This window comes from Balaenoptera musculus, chromosome 10 (genome assembly GCF_009873245.2).
Source record: "Balaenoptera musculus isolate JJ_BM4_2016_0621 chromosome 10, mBalMus1.pri.v3, whole genome shotgun sequence".
Lineage (NCBI taxonomy): Eukaryota > Metazoa > Chordata > Mammalia > Artiodactyla > Balaenopteridae > Balaenoptera > Balaenoptera musculus.
Genome location: NC_045794.1, coordinates 41,746,193 through 41,761,818, shown reverse-complemented (window position 1 = coordinate 41,761,818; position 15,626 = coordinate 41,746,193). Strand labels below are relative to the sequence as shown.

The window sequence follows — 15,626 nt, the reverse complement described above, 5'->3', positions numbered from 1 at the left end:
GAGAGTGTTCACTTTGGGGGGGACAGCCCAGTGACTGAGTGGGATAAGGAGGGTATTTGTGTAGAATGGCTGCCCAGCACAGGATGTTGAGGCCTAAATGGGATGGGAGGGTGTCCACCCTGGAGGGGGTGGGGGACCCGCAGAGAGAGTTAGAGCTTAAGCAGGTGGAGACTGCAACCTCATGGGGAGGACAGCCTGGTGTGGGGTGTCAGAGCCAAGCAGAGTGAGGAGGGTGTGGCCTGGCCTCTGGAGCTAGCTACAGAGCCGGGCGAGGAGAACTTCTAGGTGGAAGGACAGCCTGAGATGGGGGGAAAGTGTCCCTGCAGACGGGCAGCATGGAGTGGAGAGTCAGCGCTCGAGCAGGGCCAGGAAGGGTGGGCTGGCATGGGGTGCCCGAGTCCAAGCAGGATGCTGAGAGCTTCTAGGTAGGGGAAGCCTGGTGTGGGGTGAGGAGGGGTCCATGCGGGGGGAAGGTCCACTATGAGGCGTTCACGTTCAAGTGGGGCACGGGAAACAAGGATGTGTGGCGTGGCCTGGCCGGGGATGACAGTGCCTGAGAAGTGTGAGGAGGGGTCCACGTGGAGGAGCTCCGTGGCTGCTGGAGAGCCCAGCATGGGGCGTCAGAGCCTGACCAGGGGGAGAGGACACCCACGCTGGAAGAGGTAACCATGGCTTTTTTTTTAAAATCAAATAAGGGAATATACTAAAGATGGTGGCAACCAGGTCTCTTTTTGTTGGAGAAGGAGTTATAAACATAGAAAGAGGAACACTAGAATGAATCCTGTAATGCTGGGTTAGAATAAGCAGTGAGCCCTGTACGGAGAGGGCCCAGTTGTGTATATTGCTTCAACAGATCTTGACTTCTAAATGTCAGTTTCCACTAAAACAACAAGGGCTGCTTGAGAAATGGCTGATTCCAGACCTGAGACAGGAAAAATATAAAGTTAGCCTGGAATATTTCTGAGAAAGCAAGGAAGCAACGAGGACGTGTTGAAAGGACACGGAAGCCACCTTGAAGGGACTCCTACTGGCCAAATCGGGAATGGTTTAAACATCTAAGTACATGACAGTAATGGATTAAAACCCACTGAATAAGACTGAAAACCTTGAGTCCATACAGATATAAGTAAGTAAAGGAATAAATCAAAAGTTTAATGAAAAACAGGAAATTTAGATAGCTTCAAAGTGTCTTCCTCACAAACACTTATTAATTATAAATGGAAAAAGAGTAACTGTACAGGGGAGAAGCCTGGCAGAACCTCCTTAATCAAGTGATCAAGTGACCACAGGCAGAAACGGGACAAATGCAAATCATGTGCCACCTGGTAGATGTAATGAGAAGATGACAGTCTCGCTTGTGCGAAAGTCCCCCAAAAGTCCAGGAGAATGTACTTGTTTGTAAAAGCACACTACAGTATTTGGGGGTGACAGGCTGTGTCAGCAACTTCCTCTTAAAAAATAGTTTTTTACACTGTACTTGAAACTTTTCTGTAAGATTAAGATTGTTTAAAAAACCACGTTATAAACTCACTGTTGTGTTCAAATGGTTACCAAAAAAAGGCAAGAAAAGAATCATTACATTTATCTACTAAACAATACAAAAGTCAAGTAGCTTCCCTGGGTTCACTTTCCTCTATAAAACATGGGGGTTGGATCGAATTATCTTTACTCTTCCTCCTATTATGAACATTTTTTTCTTATGGGGAGGATGGAAGAGGCAGGGATTGCCAATTTACAAAATGCTGTTCTCATCTTCCCTCAAAAACATCTATCTGCACGTTTGTGGACAAACACAACTCAATTCACTGTCCCAGCTGTGGGAAAAGCCTCACCGTCCAACCACAAGAGAAGGTCCCAGTCTATTTCATAAGCTAGTCCACACATTTTTTTTTTGTTCTCTTATTCTCAGGTTCAGTCAAAGGCTGTATCCAAATCTCCAAGCCTTTGAAAATTCTCCTACTGAACTACACTCATACAGTTCCTAAGTATGGAGAGTACTTTTCACTAGTCCAAATACTTCTGTATAGGTTCTCATTTTTTCCTCCCAACTACTGATGACATGGTGTCATCCTCATTTTACAGATGTAAAACATTTCCGGACAGAAATCAATGGCTTATTTAAGGCTAATATGTCCAAAACAGAACTCCTGATTTTAAACTCCACCCCTGTTCCTTGCTCAGTCATCCCCATTTCCCCCTCGCTTACCAAACTTCCCCGATCTAGGCACCATTCCTGATTTCTTTCCCATCAACCCTCATGTCCAATTCACTGGCCAGTCCAAAGTATCCTGAACCATTCACTGTTCTCCATCCCCACTGCTAATCAGACATTACTTTTCCCTTGAAAACTCTGCCCCCGGAGTGCTTTCTCTTTTTAGAACTTGGTTCTGGTTGGCTTGGCTCAGGAAGTCCCTGAATATTAGCTGCTGAACTTCTCCTCTCTCCCTCTTCTTCAGTGATGATTCTGACCAAAGTCTTCTGAATGCTCACGACTCTAATTTAGGTTTCCTTTTTTTGGGGGGGGGGCTGTGCTGTGCGGCATGTGGGACCTTAGTTCCCCAACCAGAGATGGAACCCGTGCCCCCTGCAGTGGAAGCAATGGAAGGGTGGAGTCTTAACCACCTGACCACCAGGGAAGTCCCCTCTAGATTTTCAAGAAGAGAAAAATAACGTTATTTTCTGGCCTGGTCTGAGGGCAATTCTGCTGGTAGTATGTGAAAAGGCCTTTCAAAATCCCTTGGAAATCAAGGACTGATTCTGCAAAAAGCAAGTAAAAGTAAAGGCTTTGAGAAAAACAGAACACTGCAGGAAACACATCACTGCCACTACCATCAACAACAAAGTTGATCAAGTCATATTTCTCGTTACATAACTATTGGCTAATAAAATAAAGCTTATATCTATATGATATTATTGATTGACTCAAAATGCTGCTTGATGGCCAAGCCCCAGGGTCGGCCAATCACACAGCAAGCCACCTTCAGAGGCCTTTCAGAGACAGTTAACAGATTTCCTGGATAGTCTATGAGGGTATCCTGTTTCAAGACTCTGGGTATTTCATTGAGCTGCACATCGCAGTAGTGAGTCTGAAGTGTGTCACTAACTCAGACATAAAGATTGGAAAGATTACAGTATCACCTTGGATGTGTACTAGGGAACATCAGCTGTAAGGACTAACCAGTGTGTGTTTTCCGAATCAGCAGTCAAAATGATATTATAACACTTTAACAGTATATTAGGACTTAAGGTAGAAACTCTGTGTGTGTGTGTGTGTGTGTGTGTGTGTGTGTGTGAAAGAGAGAGAGAGAGAGAAATACCAGGCAGAGATCATGCACAAATTAAATGGTAACAACTAGATCTGACATGCCTATAGTGCAACTCCTAAGGAATAATGCAGCCAGATGACCTAGAGGATTCTTTCCAACTAACTCTTTACAGTCGATCAAAATTCAATCAACTCCTGATTTTTGTACTAAAGAAGTAAAACAGAAAATCCCCAAATTACAACTACTTGACTTCACAATACACGACATAATCTATTTTTTAAAAACTGCATACTTATCTTCTAAATAATATAAATTAATCACTTAAACCAACGTTAAAATAAATTTGGCACAGATCAACTAATGGTAGAAACTGGATGACACTCAGAAGTTGGACAGGAGGGGAAACCAGCCTAGTATTTAAAATTTCCCGTGGACAGTCCCCATATGGATAATTAAGATATGACGGTGTGCGCAAATTTATCGTTAGATTTAACGCCCTGAAAGAGCTCCCCTATTTTGTGGTGGTTGTTACTGAAGGTGAAAGGGGAAGCGATTTGCTGGAGTAATGCAGGAAGTAATGTGAGAAACAGAATGAGAAAGAAATCCACAAGTCCTTGGCTCAGGTTGCTGAAACCAACCCACTGTACCATGCCTCCCATTCTGTCACCAACAGCTCCTAAATGACGTCTTCAAAGTTCTGCAGAAAGAGGAAACAGCCAAGGGATCACAAGCGAGCAGAAGCGGCGGGGCTGCGGCATATGTGGAAGCATTTGTCTTCCAATTAACTATTACTTTCTTTTCAACTAAACTCCAGCTTTCAGTCTCAGAAACAAAATTCCTACAGGCAAAACCCGTTCAGATGGTCAAATCAGGAGGCCATGCTCCATCTTACCAGATTTCCTACAGCCAAGACATGTTCAAACTGTGGCGTCATAGGATGGTGCTCCATTGCCATAAACAGTGTATTCAGGACAATGCAGATGGTGATAGCCAAGTCCACAAAAGGGTCCATGACGATCAAGTTTACAATCTCTTTCAGCTTTATCCAGTAGGGGTGACACTCCCAGATGAGGAAAGTGTTGGCAAATTTATACCAGCACGGCGGGCACTTTCTCTGAGACTCTTCCAGCTCTGTAGTGGGTAAAGAACAAAGGTAGCCCCTCAGTCTTGGGAAGAAAACAAAAGGGTTGGGTATCACTGCTATTAACACAAGAAGGAAGGTGGCCAGGGAGTGCTGACTTTCCTGAGAGCTTCCCTCAGTTTTCCTTCTCTTGAAGGCAGAGAGGAGGCATGACCAGTGCCAGGTCACATCCCAGTTAACAAGGATCTAGTTATAAACAAAACTCAATCCACCCGTTTGGGAAGCATAGCAACCCTGGTTCAACTGGCTTCCACACTCACAAGTGTATGATCTCAGGCAAGGTACTGCGTCCTCTATGCTTCCGTTGCCTCATCTAAAAGGGCACTGACTTTCAGGCTATAGGACTAAATGAGTCCTATAATCCTCCTCCTTTGCTTACAGATTAAGTGGTTGATAGCAGACAGCACAGGGCCTGGCACAAGGTAAGTCCTCAATAAACGGTAGATATTTTATTACACATGGTATCATTAAACTATTTATTATCAGAGAAGCAGTCAAAAGCACACACACTGAAGCCAGACATATATGGGTGTAACCAGCTCAGGCAATTGCTAACTGTGGGCCCTTGAGTAAATTACTTCAGTTTGCTGCGACAGTTAAATGAGCTAAAACATATATAAAGTGCCTCAGAACACCCTAGCATACAGCAAGTGCTATGAAAGCATTTGCTATTGTTGTTTATTTTCTTTACAGCAGAACCAGCATTGTCAACCAAGCCACCACATGGACCATCTGTCTTAGGTTCCCAAAGATGTACGAGTTCACAATGTGAGTTCGCAATGCAGTCAGGAACAGAGGTTGCATTCCTTCCCCTTTGCTCCTTCCTTCCTCTTTCTCATCTCTGCTCTTCTCTCTTTCTCCTTCTCTTGCCCTTTCACCCTTTCCCACTCTCATCCTTTCTTTCTCTATCTTCTTCGTCTCCCCGTCCCTCAGTCTCTTTCTTCCTTCCTTTTTGTTTCTCTCTTCTTTTGTCTTCTCCTCTTCGTCTCTTTAGTCTGTCCCTCTTTTAAAAGCAGGACGCATTTTTTCAAACAAGATCTTATGTGACCCCCAATATGTAAAATAGACAAACCAGGAGCTGCTCTAGTTTAGGCAGGAAGAGAAGCTTGGAGTCCAGGGCAATCCAAGTCTTCCTTCCCTGAGGTACTTCCCCAGGGTCCTAGGACTCTGATAAACCCAGACTGACAATCACTGGACTCGATGAGCTCTAAGGTCGTTTACAAAGCAAAGATTAGAAAGGACAATTAGACACTAAAGGCGGAGAGCCATTCAGCTCCAACAATCTAGGCGTGAGGCCCTCGGTAACAAAGCCCTCCTCAAATTAAGTATGAAATATAATAGCTAGCATCACAAAAGTCCAAGGACCTTGATCTGGAAGGATATTCTTGAAGAGGTGTAACTTTGAAAACCCGTCAGCATGATAATCCTTAGAGGCCAGGTCTTGGCTCTGTGGGGTTGGATATAACTGCATCCGCTACCACCCTGACCCCACTCAAATCCACTAACAAAATCAAATCATTCAGGGAATAGAAAAAAAGTTTCCCAACATTTCACGAAGAGCAAGATGGCTGCTTTAAATCAGTCTACTTTCCCTTTTTCCAACCAGCCGGATGGTGCCCATGGTGATGGCTTTATTTTAGATGGGGTGCTTTGGTTGGGCTTCTAATTGGCTCCCTGGTTGCTAAGAAAATGGTTGCCTTGGTTTTTCAGATTTAAGGGCCACAGTAAGCGACACGTGGGAGTCTGTGTGGGAAAGGAAGTCTGTGAAGAAAATTTGCTTTGGTTTCTTCCTCATAGAACTCCCTCCCTTCCCAAGGTAAATTTAGTCTTCTTCCCAAAAAAGAAAATTGAAAAGGTTCTCTTATTTCCATAAATTCTTATAGTACATATTTGGAAATCTGGTTCCGTTCCTTTTTTTATCTCCTCCTTTCTCCAAATGTCTGCTGTTCACCTGCACATGGAGGTTGAAGCAGCGGACTGTTCACGTTTCTAACAGTTGACACAATTGTAACATTTTACAATGAACTAGGCTCTGAGTCCTTGCCAGACAGACAAGGGTAGGTTTCCCTACCCTATGGGGCACCAAAAAGGGATACTAGATATCTAGTATCCCTCCCATTTACTGAGAGGGGAAGATCCTCAGGATACTCGTTTCCGTTCCACAAAAACTAAGATAATGTGGAGCTTTAGGAGCTAGAAGAGATCAGTTAGGTGAATAAGGAGGTTTATAAAGAGACTCACAACTCTGCACATCGTTACTGGCCCTGCACACCCGGAACAGCAAACTCTGGGCGAATGTGTTAACATATGGGGGTGAGATGTCCAGAAGTTTGTGGGGCTCCCCTTAGTTTGCTCCTGGACATTTTCAGAGAGAACCTTGGGGGCACTCAACCTTGGGGGCACTGGGAATTGTAGTCTCAACCTTGGGGGCACTGGGAATTGTTTTCAGAGAGGGCCTCATGATTCCTCCAAGATGGTGGCCTTTGTAGACCAGGAGGTTTCTGAAGGCCAAGGCTTCTCCCAGGTCAATTCAACAACGTGCTAGGCACTGGGACTACACTGACGAACAAGAATCGCCACCCTCACAGAGCTTATAGCCACACCTGGAAAGGCAGATACCAGGTAAGTAATTGCACTGACACTTTTGAAACTGTTTCACCAGAGAATCAAAAATGCTAAATACCATCACTGCTTCCTCATTCTTACTTCAACCCTCTCCCCTTCTCCCATAGCTTTACTGCTTTGAGCAGAAGTAAGACCACATTACTCTCTGCCGACACCCCATGCCCCGTCCTCTGAAATATCCCCAAAGCTTATGGCTCTGCTGATTGTGAATTCCGCTGAGTTTATTGGATCCTGGTGAGCATGCTCGCAATAGGATAGGGGTGAGGCAGAGCAGGCAGGATTATCTCATTATTTACAGGATTCTGGAATTCTCCACTGTGGTTTCTAAACCATTAGATAAGAAGCCCGCTTCTTTGGATTAAAATAATGTCAGAGTTTCCTAACTGAAGGCTGAAAAGCAAAAACAATTATTCATTCAGTGCTGGCTTTCCATGTTGTAGCAATTGTTAAATACAGAGGGAACAGTGGTTAAATAGGAATGGATCTTTCTTAATGTCCTTTAATTCTCTCACATCTTTCAGCTCCAGCCATGCATCGTCCTTTGATTACAGCAGTTCTGTCTCATCAGCTTTAGCAAAGGGAGATAGGATGGGAGGATGTGTGAGCAGGGAAAGGCAGGACAGGTACTAAGGCCTCCGAAAGGAATCCTGCAGCCCCAGTACTCCTCCCCAATTCCAAGCACAACAAAATTCAGTTCAGGACACATCTTTTGAGCATCTACTTTTGCCAGACCCTGCGCTAGGCCACCGAGGTAACCAATAAATCACTGTTGCGTTGCATGGATAGTTCTCCTGCTCTGATGTTTTTACCAGGAATAAAATAGGCCTGTTGGAGGTTGTTCGTTTTTCTTTCTCAACTGCTACAGATACTCAGAGAAATCTTGTCTTGGTCTCCAAGTGAAGAATAAAATTTGCTAAGGTTCTTAGGCTAATATTGATATATCTTACCTTGGAATTCTTATGATCTGCAGTTACTTACCTGTTATCTCAAAGTATAAACTATAAAGCTTAAAGATGTTCTATCAGACAATGACCTCAGTGGGAATTAAAGAAAACAGGACTAAATGAAGCTGTTCAGGAGCTGAAAAGTAGTTAGTTCAGTATTCTTCTTACGTGATACATTCTCAAGATTAGTCTAGGTTTAGTCTAACTCCTTGCCCATATGTGCAGATATGAGTATTCCAGGGGAGTTTCGGGTTCCCTTCTAGGGATTCTCAGGGACTCTGATTATTCCTGGGTTAGCCTGGGTGTGTGGATTCTGAAGAACGGCAATCAGGAACAGTACGGGTCTATGATGGGACAACTCAGCTACATCAACACGAATCAGATGAAGAAGAAGCATGCAGAATCAATCAGAATCTTGTGAGAGAAAACCTGGTCACTGAATCTACTGCCAAAGAAGCCAAGAGGAGCCTGGAATACAGACCACAGTCGGACAGAAAGCAGACACTTGCGAGGGAACTGCAGTGTAATGGGAAATCCTCAGCTGCTCCTCAGCAAGCCAGGCTGTGTCATGGAGGAGCCACCTGCTACTGACTTCAGGCTCTGACGGCTACGCTGCTGCAGGCACACTATGATTCAACAGTGGCTGCCCTTCCCCTGGGCACAGAGCGCCAGCGTTAGAGGGGTTTCAGCTTACCTGTTCACACGTGCAATATATTTATGGATATGGGGGTGTTTAAAGCGAGGCAGAATTAGGTATAATCACAACGCACGGCACATTTGTCCTTAAGGGAAAACCAAAAGATCTGTAAGTAGCTAAAAAGGAAAAGAGGAAGGTAAGTTTTGTGGTCGAGGGCACAAGGGGGGGTTCCATCATTTTCTATCATCACAGTTCTTCCGTCTCTGTTCCTCTCTGCCTCACGTCACCCTATTGGCTCCTCATGGTGATGATTACAGAGACTTCTTGAGGTCCTCTAGCTCACTCTTATGTTGTTCCTTCATACTTCTTACCTATCAGTGTACAGTGCTGGCAGCGGCTTTGAAGTCCTTCCTGGATTCTCCGCATGTAGATCTGAAATGCTGGTTTCTATAACCAGCAGACTCTATTCCTAAAGCTCAGAGACAATTTTTGCAAAACTCAGACCAAGGGACTATATTTATATAATCATGCACACTACATATTTATAGCTCAGCAGCTTGGACCAACATCACAAGGCACATACCTTCTACCAGTGTATTTGTAACAACACTCAATATACTGTTGATCCTGTCCTTCCGCCCATAGGAGGCCAATTGGTCCATGGAAACTAAGAGAGATCCAGGGCCTTTCTTCTTAATTTCCACCTCGGTTGTAGCCTGAAAAAAACAGCAAGTTGGGTGAGTAAAGTCTTATAAACGTTAAGGCTGGGCCTTACCGGATATAGTCCGGAGTGAGTGAGAACATATGCTCTTCCTTAGATCTTTTTACTTTGATCCTACAATCCTATTCACCTCAAGAAGTAGAATGAAACGAGCTGGCCATGGATCATCCTTAGTTCCACAGATGACAAGACCAAGTCGTTTAAGTGTGTATAAAATCTACAGTGAACCCAAGAGTCTGCCTGGGATCCAAATACCTGATCTGCTCAATGTAAGCATAGAGTAGAAAGACCAGATCCCCTGGGAAAATGCCATCAGAAGTAGACCCTGAGTTCTCCTGTCCTCCTCTCATATCCACAGCATTTGGCTAGAATCGGACCACATGATAAAATAAGTCAAATTCACCTGTATGTGTAATTTCATGAAGGGCCAGGTCCCTGATCACACTGAGTATTACAGACACAGTTTCCTTCACTTGTAGGAGCACCGTCATTCTACCAAACTGTCACTTCCAAATGTCAAACCTGGGCCTAACTGAACGTTAGCAAGTAGAAGTTCTACTCCAAATCTCCTCCAAGCCACTGCAAACAAGAATGGTAGGTTTTGCCATCTTAATTAAAATAAACACATTGCCTCATATGTCTTTTTACATTTATCTTGTCTTTTTACATTTTTATTTTATGAGTTAACCTGAAATTTTCAAATTCCCAACCAAATAAAAAGGGCAGAAAACACCATCAGACTGTTAAACAAAATATTTTTACACGCTCCTCCGTGGGCAATACCAGTATGGTAGATTACGGCAAAGGGTCTCTGAATGTCCCTTGCTTGCGCTGTTTGTGCCAACCTGAATATTCTACATCAGATCAGGCTTAATGGGGTGGCTTAAAACGTAGCTTTCTAGTAACCATGCTGTCCACTGTAACACGTCATCCATATAAACTTAGCTGCTCCTTCCATGTGAAGGTAAGAGGACAGAGACAGTCACCACAGGACAGGGGAGACATGTGTTTGTATGAAGCTAGAGAAGTATCTGTCTGATCAGTGACAGAAAGTTTTGAAAAGAAAATAATCATCTCTGGAGAGTTACATCAGAAAGCCTTTCTACTCTTACATATATTTAGATTTTAAGAACTGTACTGAAGAAAGTTCCTGGCAGATTATAATTTATCCCATCATAGTGTTTTATCAAATAGTTGCACTGATTCAGAGATTTGGTTTACCTTAGGGTTTTGTTTGTTTTGTTTTGTTTGCTTGGCAGAGCTAGCTGCAGAAGAAATGGAAAAGAAAAAGAACTGGTTTCCTTGGGAATTCCTGGGTGCATTACTATACAAACATCTGTATTTGTAAGAATGACTTAACCATTAGCTCAGGTCATGATACGGTATGTTTCTTTGAGAAATCACTTTTTGCTACAATTCCCAGCCTGATATTCATGACATTTAATAAATGAGATTAAACTACTATATTTAAAAAATGACAGGACTTCCCTGGTAGCGCAGTGGTTAAGAATCCGCCTACCAGTGCAGGGGACACAGGTTCAAGCCCCAGTCCGGGAAGATCCCACATGCCGCGGAGCAACTAAGTCCGAGCGCTGCAACTACTGAGCCTGTGCTCTGGAGCCTGCGAGCCACAACTACTGAGCCCTCGTGCCACAGCTACTGAAGTACAGTAGCTAGAGCGCCCAGAGCCCGTGCTCTGCAACGAGAGAAGCCACCGCAATGAGAAGCCCGTGCACCACAACGAAGAGTAGCCCCCGCTCATTGCAACTACGGAAAGCCCACGCGCAGCAACGAAGACCCAATGCAGCCAAATTAAAATAAATAAATAAATAAATAAATTTATTAAAAAAATGACAATCATCTAAAAATGAACACAGAAGTCCCAATACAATGGACATTCTCATTTCTGACATTTATTGATTCTAGATTTTTATTGAACTGCCCTTCCACAAATCTACAATAGATAGATTTTATAATGCTGACCCCCGAGGTACTGGAAGATCTAATGGACTGGCTGGTTCATCAAAGAAGGATGAAACTGCACGTAATATGGCTTTGGTATTAGTGTAGCTTACTGTCTTCTGGGCATGCTGGATATAATAAGATATAAATTCTTCAGGCTTTAATAACACCAACCTTAAAAAAACAAAATTAATGAAAATGCTATCTAAAAAGACCTAGCCAAATCATTATGTTATCATTTGTTGACACCTATTCAAAAGATAAAACAATTTTTAGCTTGGATAAAAAAATCCACAAAAATTAAAGAAAAATTTATCCCCACACTTAATATTAAGATGGAACAATTACTATTTATCTCTTTCTATGTAAAATGAAAGTAAACTATAGCAAGGCTATGTGGAGACAACTTCTGAAATATTAAAATTTGTTCCATAATCCATAATGTGTTATAGAACTATAATCTATACTGTACAATTGCTTAAATTTTAAAAAAGAAACAAATGAAAGAAGATGCCGAGAAATGAACATTTCAAAGCCCATACTTAGGAAATTTTAGAAGGTAAAAAGAGAAATTCATTAATTATCTTTTTACAAAGGCAAGAGCATTTAGCATAGATCCAAATAACTGGTTCCATCAAAAGTCTTGGTAATAATAAGATATCCAGAAAAATTCCCACATATTTGTAAATTAAACAACAGACTTCTAAAGATCTGTGAATTGATCAAAGAGGTTTGCACAGGGAAATTTAAAAAATAGTTTAACTGATGACAATGAAAACACAATACATCAAGATTTATGGGATGAAGCTAAAGAAATTGTTAGAGAAAATTTTACAGCTTTAAATGTTTATATTAGAAAATAAAAAAAGATATAAGATCAATGCTCAAAGCTTCTGCCTTAAGAAGCTAGAAAAAGAGGATCAAATTAAGCCATAGGTAAGTATATGAAAGGAAAGAATAAGAATGGAAATTAATGAATTAGTAAATGGACAAATAATAGACAATCAAAAATGGTCAAATGCTGGTTCTTTAAAAAGATTAATAAAATTGATAATTCCCCAGGCAAGATTGATCAAGAAAAAAAATAGAGAAAACACAAATTATAATTTTCAGGAGTGAAAAAACAGGATATCACTATAAATCCTATAGACGTTATTAAGATAATAAGGATATGTTGTGAATAACTTTATGCCATTTCATCTTGGATGAAATAGACAAACATATCCAAACACAACTTATAAAAACTGACATAAGAAGAAATAGAAAATCTAAATAGCCCATATTAATTCAAGAAATTATAATAAAAAATCTTATCACAAAGAGAACTCTAGGCCCAGATGGGGCTCCACAAGTGAATTCTATCAAATGTTTACGGAAGAAATACTAATTTTACACAAATTCTTTCAGAAAACAGAGATTAAGAGACTACTTCTCAACTTGTTTTATAAAGTGAACATAACCCTGATACTAAACCTGACAAGAACATTACAAGAAAAGAAAATTAGAGATCAATATCCCCCATCAACAGAGATGTGAAAACCTTAACAAAATATGAGTAAATAGAATCCAGCAATATATACAAAGGATACTACATCATGACCAACAGAGTTATCCCAGGAAAGCAAGGTTAATTTAATACTAGGAAAAAAGTCAGTGTTATTCATCACGTTAACAGAATAAAGGAGAAAAACCATATGATCATCTCACAGATGCAGAAAAAGAACATTTAACAAAATTCAACACCTCTGCATAAAAATAAAATTTCTCAGCAAGCCACAAATACAATGTAGCAGCTTCAGTCTGATAAAGATCATCTATGAAACCTATAGCCAACATCATGCTTCTTGGTGAAACATTAAATCCTTTTCCTCTAATACTGGAAACAAGGAAGGATGTACGCTTTCATCAAGTCTATTCAATTTTGTATCTAAAGTCTTAGCTAGTGCAATAAAGCAGGAAAAATAAATTAAGAGCATAAAGATTGCAGTTGCTCTTACTCACAGAAAATATTACTGTGCATGTAGGAAACACTATGGAATTTACCAAAAAAAACCCCAAAAAACAAAAACCCTCCAAGGCTAATAGAACCAATACATTAATTTATCAAGGTCATGAGATATAAGGTCAATATACAAAAATCAACTGTATTTCTATATTCTGGCAACAAATAATTGAAAATAAAAATTTTAATTATACCTTTTACAATAGTATCAAAAAATATCAAATACCAAGGAAAAAAATCTAATGAAAGATGTCTAAGACCCCCACTAAAAACTACACAGCTTTGCTGAGAGAAACTTGAGAAGACTTAAATAAATGGAGAAATGTGCCACATTCATAGATTGGAAGACTCAATATAATTAAGATGTCCATTCTCCCCAAAGTGATCTATAGATTCAGTACAATCACTACCAAAATTCTGTGTTTTTTGAAAAAAACATATACACATATTTATGTATAAATTTTTGTGTGAACACCTGTTTTCCTGGGTATATACCTATGAGTAGAATCTCTGCGTCATCTGATAACTCTATGTTTAACTTTATGAGGAGCTGCCAAACTGTTTTCCAAAGTGTCTGCACTATTTCACTTTCCCACCAGTAATGTTGGCTACTGTTTCTTGTGTCAGACTATGACCAATTGAAGGGAAGAAAACCTGGAGCAGACTCTCTCCCATGTAAAGCAGCTTCATCGTCACTTTCCACCTAGAATCTGCTTGGGATTCTGTGAGGTATGTCTCTACTATTGGCTCAGCTGCCCAATTCTCATCACCTGGAAGGTGGGAAGAAGGTGTCTTCCTCCAAGCATGCTGAGACCGAAGGACCAGAGGAAAGATCACATACTCATTCTCTCCCCTCCCTTATTTCTTCGGGTCATTTTTTTTGGGGGGGGGGGAAATGAAGGTGTATATTTTTATTTGTTTTGTTTTCTTTCATTTTGTTGGGGAGGGAGGAGGAGAACTAACAACTTTTTAAAGTCAGGAGCCTCTCTGCCTTTTAAAAATTCAGCCCCTAAGGAGCCTTGGTGCAAAACTATCAGTAACAGAGGAAGCAACTGAGAACCTTAATTACTTTAAACCCAATACAAATTTGTTGCATTTCTCTTAACTCAAACACAAAGTTTATTAGGCATTTAGCCACTGACTTCCAACCTCCTAAATTGTAGCTGTCCTTCTCAAAGAGATACTCTACCATGTCTGCAGATGGCAGGTTCTGCCACATTTCTATAGATCTATCCAAGGAATCTCAAGTTGTTATTGATTCTGAACTGCTTTCACGTGGCAATACATAACTGGCAACTTACCAGCCAGTCACCTTTCTTGGGACTGAAATTTAGAGCATTTTAGAAGTGGCCTTAGGACCTAGCCATTTATCTCCTGTTCAAGCCTTTCTAAAATTTTTGTAGTATTCTGCTTTAAAATACTGTACAATAATTTCTCCTTCTCAAAGGATCTTTGGAATCTTAGAAGAAATCCGACCCTCTCCAAGTCAAGCAATTCAGCAGAAATCCCACTGTCTACTTCTCAGTCTACAAAGGTCAAAAAAGTATAGGGAAAGGAATGGAAACTGGCTTTCTGAATACCAAGGATGGGCCAAGCAATATGCTTCACATTTTATAAATGTTATTACATTTAATCTTCAAATAGCCCTATAACAACGGTCCTTTTAATCTCTTTTTTACAGATAAGGAAATGGGCTTAGAGATGCTCATTTTTCAGGATCACTTGAGTAAATAAAGAACCCGGGCTTCGTAGTTAGCATAGCATAATGGTTAGTGGTTAATGCTGTGGAGTTTGATTGTCTGGATTCAAATCCTAACTCTACTGCTTACTGTGCAATCTTGGACAAGTTGCTTTATTTCTCTAAGCCTTGGTTTCCTCCTCGCAAAATGCACACAATAGTAGTATCTAACTCAGAGGGCAGGAGTTGTGAGCATGAAATGAGATAATGCTTTACATTTACAACATGATTTCTGAGTTATGTGTGTTTTTGGATGGTCAGTGGCACCTGCTTCCTTTACGAGTGAAGAGCAATGATTTTCCAGCTCAGAGATGAAGACATGGAAAAGTCCCCTTATCCTCTGCTTCAGCAAAAAGCAAAAGTTCTCAATCAAAAAATTATCACCACTCAATCACAACTGAATAATTAATGAAGATGTGAAATAGTTTTTGATGAGATTCTAATGAGGTGATGTCTGGATGTCTTTTTTTCATAGAAAATATTATATTTCTTAATTTGAGCCTAAAGAAAAAAATACAGATGTGGCATAGCCCAAGCATTAATGTTGTGTGAGATCAGCTTATGGACCATCAACGGCTCCTACAACAGTC

General features: G+C 41.0%; 1 protein-coding gene across 1 annotated transcript in view; it reads right to left on the bottom strand.

The window, feature by feature from the left end:
- Positions 1–15,626, bottom strand: part of SCN8A (sodium voltage-gated channel alpha subunit 8) — a 184,693-nt gene that overhangs the window by 42,753 nt on the left and 126,314 nt on the right. The window contains 2 exon segments of the mRNA XM_036866860.1: positions 4,159–4,397; positions 9,197–9,329. Of these exon segments, the coding sequence (XP_036722755.1) occupies positions 4,159–4,397; positions 9,197–9,329 (372 nt within the window).